This window comes from Sus scrofa, chromosome 2, assembly GCF_000003025.6.
Source record: "Sus scrofa isolate TJ Tabasco breed Duroc chromosome 2, Sscrofa11.1, whole genome shotgun sequence".
NCBI lineage: Eukaryota > Metazoa > Chordata > Mammalia > Artiodactyla > Suidae > Sus > Sus scrofa.
In genome coordinates, this window is record NC_010444.4 from 59144373 (window position 1) to 59165962 (window position 21590).

General features: G+C 52.2%; 1 protein-coding gene across 1 annotated transcript in view; it reads right to left on the reverse strand.

The window, feature by feature from the left end:
• CRTC1 (CREB regulated transcription coactivator 1) overlaps positions 1-12824 on the reverse strand; it is an 87863-nt gene extending 75039 nt beyond the window's left edge. The window contains 1 exon segment of the mRNA XM_003123525.4: positions 12633-12824. Within this exon segment, the coding sequence (XP_003123573.2) occupies positions 12633-12758 (126 nt within the window). The 5' untranslated portion in view covers positions 12759-12824.

Sequence of the window (21590 nt, forward strand, 5' to 3'; positions counted from 1 at the left end):
AAATAACACCCTGAATTGGCCCTCCCTCTGTCCTCACCACGGCCCAGCCCAAGGGGCCACACTCCCCTCCCTGCTGCAAGGGGCGCAGAGACACACACAGGTGGGGCACGCATGGTGACGAACACAGTGAACATGTGATTTGCAAAAACCAGGCATGACCTCCAAGGTCCTCAACAGATGGATATGAATTGAAGCTCAGCCTCCAACAGAGTGTTCCATGGCTACATTAAGAAAAATGTGAGGAGTTCCCGTCGTGGCACAGTGGTTAACGAATCCGACTAGAAACCATGAGGTTGTGGGTTCGATCCCTGCCCTTGCTCAGTGGGATAACGATCCGGCATTGCCGTGAGCTGTGGTGTAGGTTGCAGATGCGGCTCGGATCCCGTGTTGCTGTGGCTCTGGTGTAGGCCAGTGGCTACAGCTCCGATTCAACCCCTAGCCTGGGAACCTCCATATGCCGCGGGAGCGGCCCAAAGAAATAGCAAAAAGACAAAAAAAAAAAAAAAAAAAAAAAAATGTGGGCCCTGGATTTAGACCCAGGTTCGATTCCAGGTCCTCCAAATACAGCAAACTACACAACCTCTCATGCTTCGATGTCTCATCTGCCAAAGAGGGGAAGCAACAGGCTCTTTCTGGGGGTTGACTGCCACAACTTGCTGGACATACGCACATGGGCTCTAGCAAGTCTGGCTCCTGCCACTCCCCACACCTTCGTGTCACTCACATCACCATCCTGCTGGAACCTTTCATAACTCCTCATGGTCCACAAACAGGGCTTTACCTAGGGGCCTCCCTCCCAGGCTCTCTGCCTATGCAGTCTCTGCTCCTCAAGCCGTTCCCTCCACACATGGGTCCCATCGACCTGGAAGGCCTTGCCACACCCAGACCAGCCGGCCATCTCCCAGAGCAGCATGGGACAGGAGAAAAATGTGGGGGGACTGGGTCAGTCCAACCAGGGTCAAACCCCAGCTCTCCCTCACCTAATGCTTTACAACATTTGCTCTCCGAGCTGCAGTTTCTTCTTTTGGAAATCCGGGAGGATGCCATTGGCTGCCCAGGGTGTTGTCACATCACAAGGCACAAGGTCTGCATGTCATAAAACCGGGGCCTCCACCAACCTCTCTGCCCTTGCACAATCTTGGCACATGGAGGGTCACAAAAGCAGGCCTTCTCAGCCTTGGCATTGCCAGCACTGGGGACCTCCCAGAGCATCCCCATCCCAAGTCATGACAACCAAAAATGTCCCCAGATGTTGCCAAATGCCCCTGGAGGCAGAATTGGCTGGGTAAGCACCTCTCACCACCTCTTTTTCCTTTTCTTTTTTTCTTTTTAGGCTGCCCTGCGGCATATGGAGTTCGTGGGGCAGGGATCAGATCTGAGCCGCTCCTTAACCCACTGTGCTAGGCTGGGAATTGAACCTGTGTCCCAATGCTCCCAAGACACCACTGATCTCATTGCACCACAATGGTGGAACTCCAGCGCTACCCATTTTTGGGGGGTTTGTGGGAGTTTTTTGCTTTTTTTTTTTTTAGGGTCGCACCTGCTGCATACCGATGTTCCCAGGCTAGGGGTCTAATCAGAGGTGCAGCTGCCGCCCTACACCACAGCCTCAACCATGTGGGATCCAAGCCACCTCTGCCACCTACACCACAGCTCACAGCAACACAGGATCCCCAACCCACTGAGCAAGGCCAGGGAGCGAACCTGCATCCTCATGGATACTAGTTGGGTTCGTTTCCACTGAGCCACAATGGGAACCCCGTATACTGGCCGTTTTTGATGCTTCCCCACTACTGCGCTCAGGCCAGTCTCTCCCCAGACCAGACTCCACCCCAGACATCCACATGGCACTTTCCAGAGCATCTCTCTTTAAAAAGAAATCTCCAGCACCAAGGACTCTGAATCCCAGTCTCTGAAGCACACCCTGCTCTCCTCACGGAACAGCACAGAGGGGAGCCCATACCAATGAGCTGAAACCAGAAAGCTCCGGGTGTCAAGAGGAGCAGAGAAAGACCAAAGCTCAGCCTTCCACGACGCCCACCACAGCCCAGCTCTGACCCAGAGCAACCTGATTAACTCTGACCAAGACCAGAAGGCCCATTGTTTGGACTAGAATCACCTGGCACTGTGCCCTCAGGCCAGCCTTCGGGACAGTGACAGAGAGCACTCCCTGGCTGTATGGACCAACAATCATCACCACGCAACTAACCAAGGGCCAGACAGCCCGCTCACTCCCATGACCAAGGCCAACCCACTCCCTCCACCTGGCACAGCCCTGGTGATGCCTGCAAGGCCTGCATGACAGGATCCTCAGAACCCCACTCAGAACTCCAGCCTCTACCTGGACCTACAGAGGGGCCCAGGAGTCTGCCTCCTTTAGCTCTGAGGTGGTTCAGAGACTCCCAAGAGTGGCAGAACCACTGCCCACCATCTTCCCAGCCTTCTTTGTTGCCCTAAATCAGTGGGTCTCAAACTACAGGCAAGACCCATTGGCCCAGGAATGACAAATTCCTTCTGTAAAGGGCCAGATGGTGGCTATCTCCCCCTCTTCGGACCACAGGTCTCTGTCACAGTGACTTCACTGCTACAGACAAGATATAAATGAATGGGTGTGGCTGTGTTCTGATAAATCTTTATTTACAAAAAACAAGTGTACCTTGTCGAGCCCTGAATAACTGGGTTATGAAATCAATTCACTGGGTCCCCACTGGCATTTTAAACAGAAGGAAACCAACTGTAACAATTTTCCCCATACACAGGGAGAGGTGGATTCCTTGAAGAAAATGATTTCAATTATATGTTTGCTGGTGGCTGCTGGGATGTCATCAAACACAAATTTCTTTTTTTGTTTTATTTATTTATTTTTTTTTTTTTCTATTTCTTTACGGCTGCACCCACAGCACATGGAAGTTCCCGGGACAGAGAATGGATCAGAGTTGCAGTTGCGAGCTTCGCCGCAGCTGTGGCAACAATGGATCCTTAAACCCACTGCACCTGACCAGGGATCAAACCCATGCCTCTGCAGCAACCCAAAGTGCTGAAGTCAGGTTCTTAACCCGCTGCACCACAGCAGGAAAGCCCGAAACACAAATTTCTAACAGTGGGTCACAGTCGAGGAGGTGAAAAGGCAGCATCAGAACTAAGCCCTTGCTCCCATGCCTGTCCCTCAGCCAGTAACACCATTACCTCACCCAGCTACAGACACCCCTGATTCCACACCTACTGCAAGCCCAGGAAGCCCTCCTAGATTCCCCAGAGCAGCCCACTGCACACCCTGACCACCAGTCACAACCTAGTGAAGGCAATTTCACTCCCAGGCATAAGGCCACAAGGTGAAAACAGGCTCGTGCAAACACCTGCACACACAGGCTCACAGCAGCACCATTCATAACAGTGAGGAAGTGGAAACAGCTCGAACACCCACCAAAAGGCAGCGGATAAACTAAATGTGGTTCATCCACAAAACGGAATATAATTTGGTCACAAAAAAAGGAATGAAACTCTGATACATGCTGAATGAGAGAAGCCAGATATAAAAGGCCACTTGCTGTATGAACCTATTTACATGAAATGTCCAAAACAGACAAATCTCTAGAAAAAGAAAGTAGCTTAGTGGCTGCCAGGGGCTGGGGGAGGGAAGTTGGGGAGGGACTGCTAATGAGGATGAAGTTTCCTTTGTGGATGATGGAAATGTCCTGGAACTACACAGAGGTGATGGTTATACAACACGTGAATGCACTAAATGTCATCAAAATGTACATTAAAATGGCTCATTTCGGAGTTCCCGTCGTGGCGCAGTGGTTAACGAATCCGACTAGGAACCATGAGGTTGTAGGTTCGGTCCCTGCCCTTGCTCAATGGGTTAGGGCTCTGGCGTTGCCGTGAGCTGTGGTGTAGGTTGCAGACGCGGCTCGGACCCCACGTTGTGGCCCTGGCGTAGGCTGGTGGCTATGGCTCCGAATAGACCCCTAGCCTGGGAAACTCCATATGCCGCGGGAGCGGCCCAAGAAATGGCAAAAAGACAAAAAAAAAAAAAAAAAAAAAAAAGGTTCATTTCATATGGATTTCGCTTCGGTTTTTTAAAAGTTTTTTTAAAAGTCACTCTGCATGGTTCTGAGGCCCCCGACTAGCCACGAGCTTTGGGAGGGTTCTCTACACAGAACCCCAGACTGGCAGGGCCACTCAACCATCCCCTGTGGGATGCATGAAGGAAAGGTCAGAGCATAGCTGGGCTCCCCAAAGAAGTCTCCTTCCAAAGAGTAGCTGGTCATGGCGCAGCGGAAAAGAATCCAGCCAGGAACCATGAGGTTGCGGGTTTGATCGCTGGTCTCGCTCAGTGGGTTAAGGACCAGTGCTGCCTTGAGCTGTGGTGTAGGTCACAGAAGCAGCTCGGATCTGGCATTGCTGCGGCTGTGGTGTAGGCCAGCAGCTGGAGCTCCAATTAGACCCCTAGCCTGGGAACCTCCATATGCCGTGGGTATGGCCCTAAAAAGCAAAAAAAACCCCGAAAAACCAAATAGTAACTGGTCGGGAGTTCCCACTGTGGCTCAGTGGAAATGAACCTGACTAGTATCCCTGAGGATGTGGTTCAATCCTTGGCCTCACTCAGTGGGTTAAGGATCCAGTGTTTCCCTGAGCTGTGGTGTAGGTCACAGATGCAGCTCAGATCCTGCATTGCTGTGGCTGTGGCACTGGCCTGCAGCTGCAGCTCCAATTCAAGCTCTAGCCTGGAAACTTCCATACGCCACAGGTGCAGCCCTAAAATGCAAAATAATAATAATAAAACACAATAACTGGTCGGACTGACCTAGGAGCACGTCCTATGCCAGCCATGGAGACTTGGGCAGCCAGCCTGGTCTAGACCGTGGCTTTCATGGGGAGAAGAGCCATGGGCCATGCACAAGGTGTACACGATGGTGTCCCAAGGCCACCGCCTCCAAGATGAGGACAACTGGCAACCAGAAATGCCCAAGTCACAAAAGAAATGTGGGCATAGGAGTTCCCGCTGTGGCACAACAGGATCGGCAGCATCTCTGCAAAGCCAGGACACAGGAGGACAAAGGTTCGATCCCCAGCCCTGCACAGTGGGTTCAAGGATCTAGCCTTGCCACAACTGCAGCACAGGTCACAAGTTACGCTCAGATTTGATCCCTGGCCTGGGAACTCTACAGGCCATGGGGTGGCCGAAAGAAACATGGTCATAGCTGCAGAAACTGAGTCATGCTTCAGAGAAACCAAAGCCCCAGTGAGGCCAAGCAGCCTCTAGCAAGCAACAGAAGGTTCTAGTTTGTGTTCTTTCCTCTCCTTTCTTTTTTTTTTTTTTTTTTTTTTTGTCTTTTTAGAGCCACACCCTTGGTATATAGATGTTTCCAGGCTAGGGGTCAAATCAGAGCTGCAGCTGCCAGCCTACACTACAGCCCACAACCATGCCAGATCCTCAACCCACTGAGTGAGGCCAGGAACAGAACCTGCATCCTCATGGATACTAGTCAGATTCGTTTCCGCTGAGCCACAACGGGAGCTCCTAGCTTGTATTCTCAATTCCTTGTTTCAGACACAAACACCAGTTCTGCCTCTTCCCAAGTGGGATGCTGCTCTGGGCCTCAGTTTCCCCATCTGCAAGAGGGCAAAGACGACACCTCCTCTCCAAGTGGGGAGGGACTGAGAAAAAAGAATGAGGGTTGAGCAAAAGCCACACAGTCCCCGGCAGGGAGCAGGAACCGAGAGTTCGGAGAGCAAACTTTACAAATCCTCGCCCTCTGCCCCCACCACATCCTCATCACGCTCTTGGTCAGCTCCTGACAAGATGTCCCCTCCTGTTTTGGGGCCCTTGCCCCTGTTGTTGTCTCTGACCATCACCGCCAGGCCCACTACAGTGAGAGTGCCCAGTTCCTGACAAGGGGTGAATGAAGGGTCCACTCGAGGACTCGAGGAGAACACGAACTGTGTGAGCTGCCAGAGGAGGACAAATGCGTACATCTGCAGACGACCCCTCGGCCCACTGTCCGAGGTGGCTTCCAAAAGGTACCCGGACTCTGCAGGCTGTCTCAGTCCAGGGGAGAGTGTCCTGGGGCTGCCATCACAAATGACTGCCAATAGCTGGGGGCGGGGAGGGGGAGAAACAAGGAAGTAATTCTCTCACAGTTCGGAAGGCCAGACATCCAAATCCGAGGTGTCAGCTGGGTCCCATTCCCTCTGAAGGCACTAGAGGAGGATCCCCCTGGCCGCTTCCAGCTTCTGGGGGCTCCATGCATCCTTGTTTCGTGGCCACATCACCTCAGTCTCTGCCTCCATCATTCATGGCCTTCTCCTGTGTCAGACTAGGTCCTTTCCCCTTTTCATAAAGACACCAGTCATCCAACTTAGGACCACCCTAAATCCAGGAAAACCTCACCTCAAGACCCTACCCTACTTAACCTGCAGGGACCTTCTTCCCAAACAAGGTCACAGTCACGGGTTCTGGGAGTCAGAACGTGGGCATATCTTCTTAGGGCCCCCATTCAACCTACTATTGGGTGGGCAGCTCACAACCTGGAGAGCACTGGGACTGCTGGAGCTTTCTGGATAATAGGGGACAGTGCACCCCATCCTCTCAACAGAGCAGCTCGGCGAGTCTTGCATGCATGCCTGTATGTCAAGGCTGCAGATGGCACCAGACACTTGGAGCAGCCGGCACAGACGCAGACGGTGCCAAAGCCAGGATGGGGGCCAGGACTGGGGGCGGCCTCGACACTCAGCTAACCCGAGCCACCACTGAGCTGTGCCTGCTGCCCAGGGACCTGTTTTCCAACAGCCTATGCAGAGCCACCCCCATCACAGGGTAGGGCCAAGAGAATATCCTCCTTCAGTGCAGCTGGAGCCGGCAGCCCTGGCTGGGCCACAGTGGACTGTTTCGCATGCAGGCTTTTTTCTGGCCCAGGTGCTGCTCCCTGGGACGCTCGGTGATCAGGCACAGGCAGAGCCTCCTGTGCCCTGAGCTCCTGGCAAATGGACAACACACCCGCCCCATCCCTTCCTCTCACCCACCACATCCGATCCACCCACATGTCCAGTCATCTCTGCTGTCAAAACATCACCAAAATCCACTGTTCCGGGTCACTGCCACGGCTACCTCCCTGCTCAAGCCACCTTCCCGTTCCCAAACCCAGATGCTACAGTGACCTCTCGGGTCTGCCTGCTTCCCTTCTCACCCCCATGCCCATTCAGCTCACAGCCACCTTTCTAAGACCCAAAGCATCTTCAAATGGTTAAAGAGAGATTTACCATCTGACCCAGCAACTCCACTATTTGGCATATACGCCCAAGGGAAAGGAAGACCTGCGTCCACACAAGCACCTGGACACAAATGTCCACGGTAACACTATTCACAGTAACCAAAAAGGTGACCACAACCCAAGGGTCCCCTGATGAATGGATACACAAAATGTGGGATATCCACACAACAGAATATTATTCAGCCTTAAAAAGCAATGAAGTATGGAGTTCCCTTATGGTGCAGAAGGTTAAGGATCCAGTATTGTCACTGCAGCAGCCTGGGTCACTGCCATGGAGCAGATTCACCCCCTGGCCTGGGAACTTCCACATGCTGCAAGCACAACCCCCCAAAAAAGCAATGAAGTAATGGATAGTGATGGTGGCTACACAACATTGCAAAAGTACTCAATACCATGGAACTGTACACTTATAAATGGTTAAGGTGGTAAATTGTATGTTTTGTACATTTGCCCCATTTTTTAAAAGGGAACCAAGCACTTATACACTCTATAAACACCTATGAACCTTGAAAGCATCACGCTGAATTAGTCAGACACAAAAGGCCACCTAATAAGAATCCATGCATATGAAATGTCCAGAGCAGACAAATCCATACAGACATTAGTGGGTACCAGGGGCTGGAGAGAGATGGGGAATAGGAGTGAGAGCTAATGGGGATGGGGTTTCCTTCTTGAGTGATGGAAATGATCTAAAGTTGACTAGTGATGGTTGCAGAACTCTGTGAATATGCTTAGAACCACACGATGGTACATTTTATTATTTATTTATTTATTTATTTATTTATTTATTTTGTCTTTTTGCTATTTCTTGGGCCGCTCCCACGGCATATGGAGGTTCTCAGGCTAGGGGTCGAATCAGAGCTGTAGCCACTAGCCTACGCCAGAGCCACAGCAACGCAGGATCCGAGCCGCGTCTGCAACCTACACCACAGCTCATGGCAATGCCGGATCGTTAACCCACTAAGCAAGGGCAGGGATCGAACCTGGAACCTCATGGTTCCTAATCGGATTCGTTAACCACTGTGCCATGACGGGAACTCCATTTTTTTTTTTTTTTCCCCGATGGTACATTTTAAATGAATTGTTTGAATCTATTAAGACTTATATCTCGGAGTTCCTACTGTGGCAGAGCAGGTTAAAGATTGGATGTTTTCTCTGCAGCAGTTCAGGTAGCTGCTGAAGTGTGGGTTTGATCCCTGGCCCAAATATTTATATATGCTGCGGGTGTAGCAAAAAAAAAGAACTAGAAGTTCCCATTGTGGCTCAGCAGTAACGAATCTGACCAGTATCCATGACGCAGCTTCGATCAGTGGGTTAAGGATCTGGCATTGCCATGAACTATGGTGTCAGTTGCAGACACGGCTCAGATCTTGCCTTGCTGTGGCTGTGGTGTAGGCCAGCAGCTGCAGCTCTAATTCAATCCCTAGCCTGGGAATTTCCATGTGCTGCAGGTGTGGCCCTAAAAAGCAAAAAAAAAAAAAAAAAAAAAAAGTTTATATCTCAATACAGCTTCTAAAGGAGTTCCCACTGTGGGGCAAAGGATCAGCAGCATCTCTGGAGCACTGGGTCGCAGGTTCAATCCCCAGCCTGGAACAGTGAGTTAAGGATTGGGCATTGGCACAGCTTTAGCAACTATGGCTCGGATCTGATCCCTGGCCCAGAAACTCCATATGCCATGGGGCAGCCAAAAAAGAAAAAAAAAAAAAAAAAAGGCTTCTATAAAAACAAGCAAAGGATCAGGCCACTGACCACCACAAACCCTCCCAGGGTGCCAGCTTCATCCCTGCTCTCTGTCAACATGCCAGCCTCAACCTTGACAAGCCCTTCCCAACTCAAGGCATCTGCACTCATCCCCTTCATGAGGAGTACCCTTCCCTACCATGGGGGGCCCTGTCTCACTGCACAGGTGTCAGCCTCCCACCCTAGCCAGTCCTAGCACATTGCTTTGCTTCTTCTCTCTGAGAGCATCTGCCTCATTCATCTGTAGCAATTCTCTCCTGTCCCCCCCTAAAACCATGTCAGATCCCAGAAAATATGGTCCTCGCATGGCTCCTATGCTGCTGGCTCGCCGAATAGAATCCCCAGACGTCCCAGGCAATTGAAAATGCCATTTTGTGGAATAAGCCAGCTACTCTAACTCTACAGATCAGGATTCTGAGGCCCAGAGAGGTTTAGAACCCTGCCCAAAGTGACAACCTTCCCTGAACATCAGGCTGCCCAAGTCTGAGGACCAGAAAGGAATGCTCACTCATTCACTCCTCTACCCTGCAACTTGAAAGCAGTGTCCCCAACATCAAGCTACATCCCCTCACCCAAACTAGCCTTTGGGGTCCCTGCTTCCAGGTGATGTGACAGGATGGATTTACTCATCAGGCTCATACCCACTGTTCTTTCACATGGGAAGGCACTGCTGGAGCACCCATCACGACTGAGGACTGTGAACAGACACATATTGGTGCAAGTGGCCCTGCTCGCTCCAGGACTGGGCAATGCTGACCTGTGAAATTCCCAAGAGGAGCAGATACTGACTAGGCCACTCCCACCCACTTGCAGGTCAGGTGAAACCCTGGTGTCTACAACAGGGGGAGGCAGCACAGAAGGGTAAGCAGGAGGGGCCCCTGCATCAGGTGGGTTCACTTACCTGCCCCAGACATTGCAGATGTAGCACTTGCCACATGCATTGCCGGAACAGGCTGGAGACAAGCCTACCCATCCCGGTCTCAGGTACAGGAAAAGCCATCAGTCTGCCCAAGGTGGCCCAGCTATACTGGTGGGTGCAGAGTTTTAAACTATCTGCCCAAGCACAAAGCTCACACTCCTGCCCTTACAACGTTTCCTTCAAACTGAAGGTTTCTTGGTCTTGGCACTGCTGACATCTGGGGCCAGAACACTGCCTGTGGTGAAGGTCGTTTGTGCATGGTGGGGTATTAAGCAGCATCTCTGCTCTCTACCCACTAGACACCAGAAGCACTGCCTCCTCCCGTCCAGACAACCAAAAATGTCACTGCCAAATGTCCCCTGAGGACAGAATCACCCCCGAGAGATAACACACCTGTCAGCAAAAATCTAGTGTAAGTTCACCTCTGCCCAGGGCCCAAGTCCACTTCACCCCACCTACCCAAATCCTGATGTAAAGGCAGGCAACAGAGGGAGGAAAGAGATGGGGAGTGGTTATCAGGGTCATGAGAAATGCTTTCTGCGAATCTTAATCTTAAAAATCTTCTCTAAATCCATAAATGAATGAATGGATAAACAAATGTGCAAAGGAATATTACTCAGCTATAAAAAGGAAAGAAATTTCCTGATACATACAACATGGATGAACCTTGAAAACACTATGGTGAGTGAAAGAAGCCAGACACAAAAGGCAACATTTGTATGATTCCATTTACATAAAATGTCCTGAATAGGTAAATCCATAAAGACAGAAAAACTGGTGGTTGCCAGGGACTAGGGGAGAGGTTAATGAAAAGTGACTGCTAATGGGTTCGGAGTTTCTTTGGAGAGTGATGAAAATGTTCTGGAATTACACAGTGGTGATGGTTGCACACCCTGTAAATGTACTAAAACCCGCTGAACTATATACACTTTAAACAAGCGAATTATATGGTACTTGAATTATATCTCAATAATGTTATTTTAAAGAAATCTTTTCAACAACTCATTTCCAACCCTAAAGCAGAAACCAGACCTCCGACCATGAAGACTGCCATGAACCTAGGGTGACCCCCTGCTCCCTGTCATACCACAAACATCTGACACCTACTGCATACAACACCGCTACATGCTGAAGATGCTCTCAGAAGCCCTGACTTACAGGGGACACTCAAGTTGCACTCTTTCATTCATTCATTCATTTATTCCTTCACTCACCAACCACATCCTCAGTGAGACCAAGAGCTACTAGAGCAGGGATAGGTAGCACCTGGCCAACAACAAGCATCCGAATAATATGTGCTGAACAAATACATGGAAATGAAGATATACATTCTGGTCTTAAGGTTACGACCTCAATGAGAAACAAGCAACTAATAAAAGATAACATCACCCAAAAATCCCACCTGAGGAATCAGAGACTAAGGCTCACATCACAGAGGTAGGTCTGCCTAGGACAGTCAGATCAGAGGCCAAATTCAAAAGCCAGTGAAGTGGGTGTTTGCAGCTCCCACTCGACCCTCCCCCAAGGCACCAGGGTGCAGCACAGGGGTCCCATCACTCTGCAGGATCAGAGACTTACTGCCACCTGTGCAAAGCATGCTCCACTCCCTGACCCATGAGGAAGGGCTTGATAGACAAACTCCACAAGAGAGGACACCAAGAGCTGAAGAGCTTGGCACCTTGAGGCGGCTGCCAGACGCTAGGGCCCACAAGAAGGCCAGGTCTCCCACCCCAGCCACAAACAAGCCCCTGCTCCAGGCCTACAGCAGCTTCCAAGGTTAGGTTAGCAGGTAACCTGGCCTGCCCCTGCACATGAAATGCGCTCAGCCATCTGAGGAAGAACTAACTCTCCACCCTGGTCCTGAAGGGCCAGGGGCCATCTGTGGCCAGCTGTCTCTTGTCCATCACCTGGCCCCCACCATACAGGTTGCATGGGGAAGGGGCTCCACTCCAATCTCCAAGACTGAGCCCAATCTGCCTTCCCAATCCCCTCAGGTTCCCACAGGGGACGGCACCAGATCTTGCCCTCAGGTTTCCAAAAGGGAGAGATACATATTCCATCTCAGGTCTGCAAGGAGGGGTTCCTGTCCTTCTCCCAAGACCCAGGGTGTGAGAGCACAGGTGACAATTATGTAGGGACACTTGTCCCTTCAGGCAGCAGTGATGTGTGGGCATCTGCCACCCCTTAGATACCAATGATATGGAAGCACCTATCTCCCCTCCCAAGGTAACAGGGATGCTTGCAAGCAGCGCCAAGTTCACACATCTCAGTATCAGCCTGTCTCCCCTAGACCATGGCATAGCTCAGGGCATCTATCCACCTCAGGTAGCATTGATGTGAGAACACCTTTCCCCCCTCAGGTAACAATGATGTAGTGGCACCTGTTCCCTCCAGGTAGTAATGATGTAGAGGTCCCTGCCCCTACAAATAACAATGATATAGTAATAACCTGGTCCCCGCTTCAAGTAACAACGTTGTAGGGCCACCTGTACCCCTTCAGGTATCGATGATGTGGGGGTACCGGTCCCGCCCACGACGCCCGGAGCGTGGGGACACCTGTCCCCTCGGGCCGTGCCAAGCCCCGCCCCCGCCGCGCGGCGCCCCGCCCCCGTCCCGCGCCCCCCTTCCCGCTGCACGCGGACACGCGCCCCTTCCCTCCCTCTCCGGCCCTGAGGGGTCGGCGCGGGCAACCCCCTTACCCGTGCGGCCCGCGTCAGGCTCAGGTCCTTCATGACCTCCTCGAAAGCCGCCGTCTCCTCCGCTTGCTTCTGGTTATGCAGCGCGATCTTCTCGCTGAATTTCCGCGGATTGTTCGAAGTCGCCATCTTCTCGCCGCCGCCGCCGCCGCCGCCGCCGCCGCCGCCGCCTCCTCCTCCTCCTCCTCCTCCTCCACCACCTCCTCGCCCCCCCAATCGCGGGTGCCACCACGCAAGCGCCAGCCGGACCCGCGGGCGGCGGGCAGTGCGCAGGCGCGTCGGCGGGCGTGAGAGCGGCGCATGCGCTCGGAAGTAGCGCGCGTTGCGGGGGCGACAGCGCATGCGCGCGTCTCGGCTTTGCACTTGTGGGGGCACAGGGGAGGTGGGAGAGGGAGGGTGGGGATTTCGGCGCAGGCGCAGTGAGCCGCCTCCTGGCCCGCTGGACAGCAGCCGCCTGGCTGTTGAGAAAGGTCCGGGGACTGGCTGGAACCCCCAGTAGAGAGATTGCTGGACTCAACACCTTCCAAGTCATAAGGATGAAGCCAGCACCCACCCCAGGCAGCACTCGAGTATGAGCCTGGGCTCGGACCAGTTCATCTCGGAGACTGGTTTAGGGCGTTGCTCATCCAGGCATGCATTTATTCATTTGAGACCCTATATGTGCCAAGTATCCTGGAGAAAAGGCATGAGCAAGGCGACTTGGTCCCTGCCCTCATGGGATGCGCAGGTCGGGGAGGGGGGAAAACAACCCACCAACAAATGAACCTTTCAGATGGCGGTCAATGTAATATGAAAAATGAAACCATGGAATTCCCGTCGTGGCGCGGTGGAAACAAATTCGACAAGGAACCATGAGGTTGCGGGTTCGATCTCTGGCCTTGCTCAGTGGGTTAAGGGTCTGGCGTTGCGGTGAGCTGTGGTGTAGATTGCAGACGCGGCTTAGATCTGGCGTTGCCGTGGCTGTGGTGTAAGCCAGCGGCTACAGCTCCGATTAGACCCCTAGCCTGGGAACCTCCATATGCCGCGGGAAGCGGCCCTAGAAAAGACAAAAAAAAAAAAAATGAAATCACTGATGGGCCAGAAGAGTGATGTTGGAAAGGGAAACGCCTATGCCACCATGGTTCAGGGGATGCGATCAGTCCCCAGTCCAAAATCCCGATGTCTTTCCCTATGCTGATACCCTATCCAGTTCCTATTCTCTGGATCCTTAAGCTCAGAGAACTGGAACTACAGAGTCAGCCTCTTCTCGATGAACTTCTCCAGCCTGATCTTGCTCAAGGAAGCCGGTCTGCCATGGCGGGCTAAAGGACGGGTCCAGAAATCCCACCCAGACCAAGCTGTGAAAGGAATAGCAGAGTCTCCCCAATGACAGGAGAGTGACCTAGGGAAACCAGAGGGGTTCTGATACCTAGTTGTCCCTCCCCAACCACCAATATCAAAAGTTTAGGAGTTCCTCTTGTCGCTCAGCAGGTTAAGAACCCGACATAGAGTCCGTGAAGATGCAGGTTTGACCCCTGGCCTTGCTCAATGGGTTAAGGATCCAGCGTTGCTGTGGTTGTGGTGTAGGCTGGCAGCTGAAGCTCCGATTTGACCCCTGGCCTGGGAACTTCCATATGCCGCAGGTGTGGCCCTAAAAAGAAAAAAAAAAAAAAAAGGTTATATTCAGGAGGCTCCAGGGATTTCAGGACATGGGCGGAACAGAAGTCAAGAGGTACAGCCAGGAGAATTTGGAGTGGCTCTAATTGCACAACGAGCGCACTTTTTACCACGATGAGAGATAGATGGAGGGAATGCTAATGGATATCGTAGGGGGACACCAACATTTTCTAAGCATGCTTTTATTTACATTTTACAACAGTTTAATGAAATGTCCACATTAACTATATAGACACATATAGATTTTCTTTTTTCTGGCCATGCCTATGGCATGCAGAAGTTCTGAGGCCAGGGATCAGACCCACACCACAGCAGCAACCTGAGCCACAGCAGTGAATTGCCAAATCCTTAACTCGCTGAGCCACCAAAGAACTCTCAGAGATTTTCTTTTTCTTTTTACAGCCACACCTGGATGGCCTACGCCACAGCAATACCAGATCCGAGCCGCATCTGCAGCCTAAGCCACAGCTTGTGGCAACGCCAGATCCTTAACCCACTGAGTGAGGCCAGGGACTGAACCTGCATCCTCTATGGAGGAGTTCCTGTTGTGGCTCAGGTGGCGGGTTAAGAACCTGATATAGTGTCCATGAGGATCACTTACATATGGCTCCACTAAGCTGGTTTCTGCACATAAAAATGGAGGAGAAAAGATTGGGGGGATAGCAGGGGTCACAGCAAGGAGCCATGCCCACAGGGCAGAGATAAGGGGCCAGTGCCCGCTGTAATCACCCCCATTTACCCCATACCTCGGCGGTAACTCGATCCATCCTAAACCCTGGTGATGAGTCAGAGGAAGCCACAAGCCTGTTTATTGCGAAATGGCCGGACAGTGACCCAAGCCCTTGTCCCGCTCCACTGACCCCCAGCCCTGAAGAGAGTAAGGCCAAGGCGTCTGGTGACCCAGGCAGAACCCAGCCCTGATGTTTTCACTTTCTCTCTTCATCAAAGGCAGCTTCTGCTACCCAGTGTATTCCGGGCAGGACTCTGGAGCAGCTCATGGTCTTTGTAAAATGAGGCAGATCTCATGCTGTCTATCACACTTAGGAAAAAAAAAAAAAATCCACCCACTTCACAGTGGCCCCCCAGGGTCCGCACACACCCTGGCCCCTCACTCCAGCCACTCCAGCTTCCTTGTTATTCCGCCTCCAGATCTTTGCATGTGCTGTTGCTTCTGCCCGGACTGATCTTCCCCCAGATCCTTTCTTGACTGCTCTTCCCCCAGATCCTTTCACGGCTAGCACCTTCTCATCTTTCAGGTCTCATCTCTGAGAGACCCTACAGAGGGCCATATCTGAAATGTACCCTTGGGTCTGTGTCCCATGACTCAGGAACATCCCATTCCCTGAAGGCATCGGTGTCTGGGGTACTGTCTGTGTCCCTGTAGACTGAGCAGAGATCAGAAGCTTCAAGTCCATTCACCCTTCTCAAACACTCTGAGGCTTGATTTTCCTGTGTGATGCAGAAAGGTCACAGACACACCCAATTCCCTACACCTAAGGCTTGTTCTCTATTGATGACTCTGAGTACTTTTTTTTTTTTTTTTTTTTTTTGGTCTTTTTGCCATTTCTTAGGCCGCTCCTGCGGCATATGGAGGTTCCCAGGCTAAGGGTTGAATCGGAGCTGTAGCCACCAGCCTACGCCAGAGCCCCAGCAATGCGGGATCCGAGCTGCGTCTGCAACCTACACCACAGCTCGCGGCCAACGCCAAATCCTTAACCCACTGAGGAAGGCCAGCGATCGAACCCACAAGCTCATGGTTCCCAGCCGGATTCGCTAACCACTGAGCCATGACAGGAACTCCTTTAGGCCACATTTTATACCTATACTGCTTCCATGGATCCCCAGAGCTAACATGAGACTAGGCAGAGAGAAGGAATTAGGAAGTGTTTGTTGAATGAATTATTTTCTGCCTAGGAAACTCCTATCTATCCCTCAAAACCCACCTCAGATGTCCCTTCCAGAAAGCCATTCCTGACCCCAAAGCAGAGCTGTTTCTCACTCTAGACTCACACAGCCCTGGGTTCTTCTCTAGCCAGCCTTGATCCATGAGGACCAAGAATATCCCAATCTTGAGTTGCTTCACTTGAATTACAGAACTCATCCAAGTGTGAGCTAAGAGGCACACTTAGGGTCCTATAAGCTACTTCTTGCCTCCTGGATACAGTCTTTTCTCCTCTGCTCCATAGCTCTGCCTAGCTCCATTTGTTCTCTACCAGCTTCCCCAGCATCACCTCCCACCCTTCCCTTTCTCGTGTCCTCTATCCAGCCTCGCTGCATCCTGCCCCAGGGCCTTCACACAGCCTGTCTCCCTGCCTAGAATGCCCTTTCTCCTGCACCCAGGCTATAGAACCCCTCAACATAAAGCTTCTACATACAAGGGAAATTAAAACCTAAATTCCTGAGCATTTCTGCATGGCCCAGCCCTTGCCAGTTCTCCAGCTGTGTGACAACAGGAAAGCGAATCATCTCTCTAAGCCTCACTGTCCTCCCGTGTAAAATGTGGATAATGGCACTCCTCATAGCCCACTCTTGGGAAGATTAAATAGATAATGCATGTAAAGCACTTAGCTCAGCGCCTGCTTCCTCGCAAGCACTCCACAACTGTTAGGGAAGCAAAACCCTACCTCAAGATGTTATTTTTCATGGCTTGCTTTTCTGCACTGCCTTATATGGAATCTTAGTCAATCCGGGGTACCCACATTGCATGGAGGTGAATTCGGGCCATTGGAGTGGGAAAGCAAAGAGGAAAACTATCTAGGACCCATCTTTGACTTCCAAACCAGGCCCTCGTCAGAGTTAGGAAAGGCAAAGCAAGAGCCAGTTTCGATTATGAAGTGAAAGGGAAGAACCCGATGAGAGCCAGAAACACTAGACATGGAGCTCACTCCTTACAATTGAATAAGAAGAGGTTAGATGAGGGGTTCCCCTGGTGGCACAGCAGAAACGAATCTGACTAGTATCCATGAAGTTGCAGGTTTGATCCCTGGCCTCGCTCACTGGGTTAAGGATCTGGATTGCTGTGAGCCATGGTGTAGATCACAGACACAGCTCGGATCTGATGTTGCTGTCGCTGTGGTATAAGCTGGCAGCTACAGCTCCGATTCAATCCCTAGCCTGGGAATCTCCATATGCCATGGGCACAGCCCTAAAAAGCAAAAAAAAAAAAAAGACGTTAGATGAGGACCCAGGCCCCTCAGCCCCTCATCCTGGGCTGAGTGTAGGGTGGAAGGTGAGACAGTGAGACAGGGTGGGACTGCCAAGGGGGCAGGGACCAGGGGGATGGCTGTGGCACATGGCAGGGCAGGGGCAGAGCCAGCAGTCCGATCCCCCCACCCCCAGCCCCCACAACAACTGTGCTGAAGGGATATCTGGGGCAGACCTTCCAGTGACACCACAGTGCCCAGAGATTTGGCTGAGCTCCAGCTGAATTCCCCTGCATAGACCCCCTTCCCTCCCTGCTGTCCAAAAGCCCAGGACACTAACAGCCACAATCTACTCAACAATAAAAGAGGAGTCCCCAACCTCTAGGGGGCAGTAGCTGCAGAAGAGATACAGCTGGTTTTCCTCTTTGGTGGCCCAGCACCTGGAGGCTGGGGCATCCCTATTAACTGGAATCCGCCCCCCCGCACCCCCCCCCGGGGGGGCGACTGGGAACAGAAACTCCAAAGCCAATGGCATAATCAAGAAAACAATAGGCCTGGGAGTTCCCATAGTGGCACAGTGGTTAACGAGGAACCATGAGGTTGCGGGTTCGATCCCTGGCCTTGCTCAGTGGGTTAAGGATCTGGCATTGCCGTGAGCTGTGGTGTAGGTCGCAAATGCGGCTCAGATCCTGCGTTGCTGTGGCTCTGGTGTAGGCCGGTGGCTACAGATCCAATTAGACCCCCTAGCCTGGGAACCTCCATATGCCACGGGAGCTGCCCTAGAAAAGGCAAAAAGACAAAAAAAGAAAAAAAAAAGAAAAGAAAGAAAGAAAACAACAGGCCTCTGTTCCCCATTTCTGTGTCCTGTCCTTTGCCACACCACTGTGTATTCTTCCTGCACGAGGTCGAGGATATTTCCCCAGGCTTGATTTTAAGCTTGGCCATGTCATTTTCTTTGGCCAAAGGAATACGGGCAGAAGCAACAGCACAAGAGTTCCAAATCTGGACTTAGGAGGCTTTATATGATCCCACTTGTCCTCTGGCACCATTGTTGGAGAACTTACGTTCACTAGCTGCTGGTCCCAGGAGGATGCAAGGCAGGCGGAGCTGAGCCTCCCGGTTACTCCAGGGTTGCACCTGGAAGCAGAGCTGCCCAGTCAAGGGCAGACTAGAACAGCCCCCGGCCACCTGAGGGAAAATTATTAATTTTGGAGAGTCCCCACTGTGGCTAGTGTTAATGACCTGGCTTGCTCTGTGGATCCCAGGCCTGGCAGGGTGGGTTATGGAACTGGTGTTGCTATAGCTGTGCATAGGTCACATCTCTGCTTCAGATTCCATTCCTGGCCCTAGAAATTCAATGCCACAGGTATGACTGAAAATGAAAAAAAAAATTTTTTTTTTCCTTTTTAGGGCCACACCCACGGCTTATGGAGGTTTCCAGGCTAGGGGTCTAATCAGAGCTACAACTGCCAGCCAAGCCACATCTGCAATTTACACCACAGCTCACAGCAATGCCAGATCCTTAACCCACTGAGTGAGGCCTGGGATCAAACCTGAAATCTCATGGTTCCTAGTCGGATTCATTTCCCCTGTGCCACCACGGGAACTCTTCTACTATTTTCTGAGCCTGGTTTTCTAGCCTTCCTGCCACTTCTGTGGGCAACTGAATAGTCTTCCAATGCACATTTTTGCTATTTAAACTGGCCAGAGTGTTTCTGCTGCTTGCAAGTTAAAACCCTGACTTACATAAGATGGGGAAACCCCAGCATCTGTTACATGTATAATCTTTGAACTGTTTGGGTTACAATTATCAGAATATCTGACCACTAGGATCTTAAGCAGCATAGACATTGTGATTTCTCATAAAAAGAAGTCCAAAGGTCAGAGGTTCCAGGGTAGGACTGGTGCCCCCGTAGTTTCAGGGTTCCAGGAGGCAGCATTTCTGTGCCTCTCTTGACTTGCTCCTCATGGCCACAAGATGGCTGCAGAAGCTCCTGGCATTATGTCCTCGTAGGAAGCAATAAAGGAGGGAAGGGGGTAATAACACCTCTCCTCTGCCCAGAAACCCCCAACCTAGACCTCCCATGAAAACTTGCTGGCCAGACCTTGGAAGTGCGCCCAGATCAAAAACAAACCCCACAAAACATGTTGCCAAGAATGGTTCAGCCAAGTCCTAAATTAACCCCCGAGGCTGGGCACATTGTTGCTGGCACCAAATCATGGCTCTGTTTGTGAGGAGGGCAAAAATGGCCACCAGGATGGCAACCAGCCGGGTCAGCCACAAGAACGAAGCTGGGGCCTTTGTTGTGGGCAGGAGCACAGCTTCGTGGCCCTCTTGCTCTTGAGGTCTGTAAGCCGGTGGTGCCCACAGATGCTGGAGTAGATGAGGCTCTGCTCCCACCTCCCCACACCAGAATCTCTCACTTGTGCAACAAACAGGCTGCACGTCCTGGGATACATGGCCAGGTGCCCCTAATAAAACCTGTGCGCCGAAGCTCCACCATGAGAAGCAAAATCTCTGGGGCCCATGAGAACAGAGGAGCTGGAGCTGCATTCTCAGAGATGAAGCCAGGGGCGGGTTTCCAAGCTGGCCAGGTCCGGGGCAGATTCCCACCTCACATGGCTCCCCCGAGGCCCCCTTGGCCCTCGCTTACTGTGAGGCCCCAGAAGTCACACTTGGCCTCCCTCTCACGGGCCTCCATCCCACCGTCCCAGGAGATGGCGTTTTCCCACAGCCCAAGGCCAGGTGCAGAGGGAGGCTCCTGCCGACCGCATCCAGGGCCACGGCAGGGAAGCAGGACATCTGGAAGCAGACAGGATCTCCACAAGCTCAGTCCCTACATGCCCAAGCTGCCTGGGCAAAAGGTGAGAGCAGGTGACGCCGTGATAGGTTCCAGACCCCTTCAGGGTGCTGTGCAGAGGAGGGCCAGGCTGGTCAGGAGTGTGTGCATATGTGAGTGTGTGTTTAATTGTGTATGAGTGAGCATGTGAATGCATTCCAAAGCCTAGGAGCAAGACTACCTGTGAGGTGAGCGTGACTGCGTGCATGTGTCACGATACGTGAGTGCAGGTGTGCGTGTGAACGTCTGCATGCTTGTGTGCACACGTTTCTTCACTCTCTGAAGGACACAAATGTGCACAAAGTGAAGATTCAAGCCAGTTTCTGCTAAATTAAAAACAGCTTTTTCGTGTTTAAAGTTTACAATACGAAAAATAATTTTCCTTTCTTCCGGGGGGGGGGAGTGGGTGTGGAGAGGGAGGGGCAGGGGGCCCCAGAGAACATTCCATGAACCAGCCCAGACGGTTATGCACAATCGACCCGGTTAGATACGGCAGCAACCCCCACCCCCCACCCTGCGCCGGCACCACTGCCAGCTCATTGGGGACAAGATGTTCTGAGGTGTGAGCTGATCTGGGGGGACTTGCAGCTGGCAAAGGCTTCTCACTGCCCCCCTGAAGGGGCCGTGCCTCCAGCAGGGAAGGGTTCTCTTTGGAAGAGCTCAGGTTGGGGGGATGAGAAGGGGCTGGAATGTTCTGGTAAGTTCCCAAGGGCCGCTGTTTTCATTTTTGTGCCCCTGGCAGCATGGGCTTCTTACTGGTTCCCAACCAAGTTCCTATTTCAACACTGCCACGCCCCCTCCCCCCCACCAACACACAGACAGACAGACAGACACACACACACAGCCTCCCCTGGGAGCCCCGATCGCTGCTGCACTGGAGCACCAGGCCTGAGGGTCAGTTTTGAGGGTGATCCCAGGGTGATCCCCCTGCCCTTTCAGAAAGCTGTCAGAAAACTGCATTCTCCACCAATTTGCAGCCAGGTTCACAGCAGAGCCTGCCACAGAGCAGGGGCTGGGGGTAATTCAAGCTCTTGGGCCCACATAGAAGCCCCATGACTTCATGTTTCCCTTAGGACCTGCCCTGCATCTCCTATATCACAGCCTCTGAAGAGAGGGGCTCCCTGGCTGCCCAACCTGGAGCCCCAGGACTGAGCAGATGGAGACAGAACCTGCCAGGAGCAAGGGGCTGGATTGTGGCAGGATGCCAGGCCACCAGGCACAAGGAACGACCTGAAAAGAGCCTCTCAAAGGCTGCCTTGGCTGGGCTAGGTTTGCCCTCTGTCTTCCTGGTGCGAGTGGAAGTCCTAGCAGTGCTTCCACTG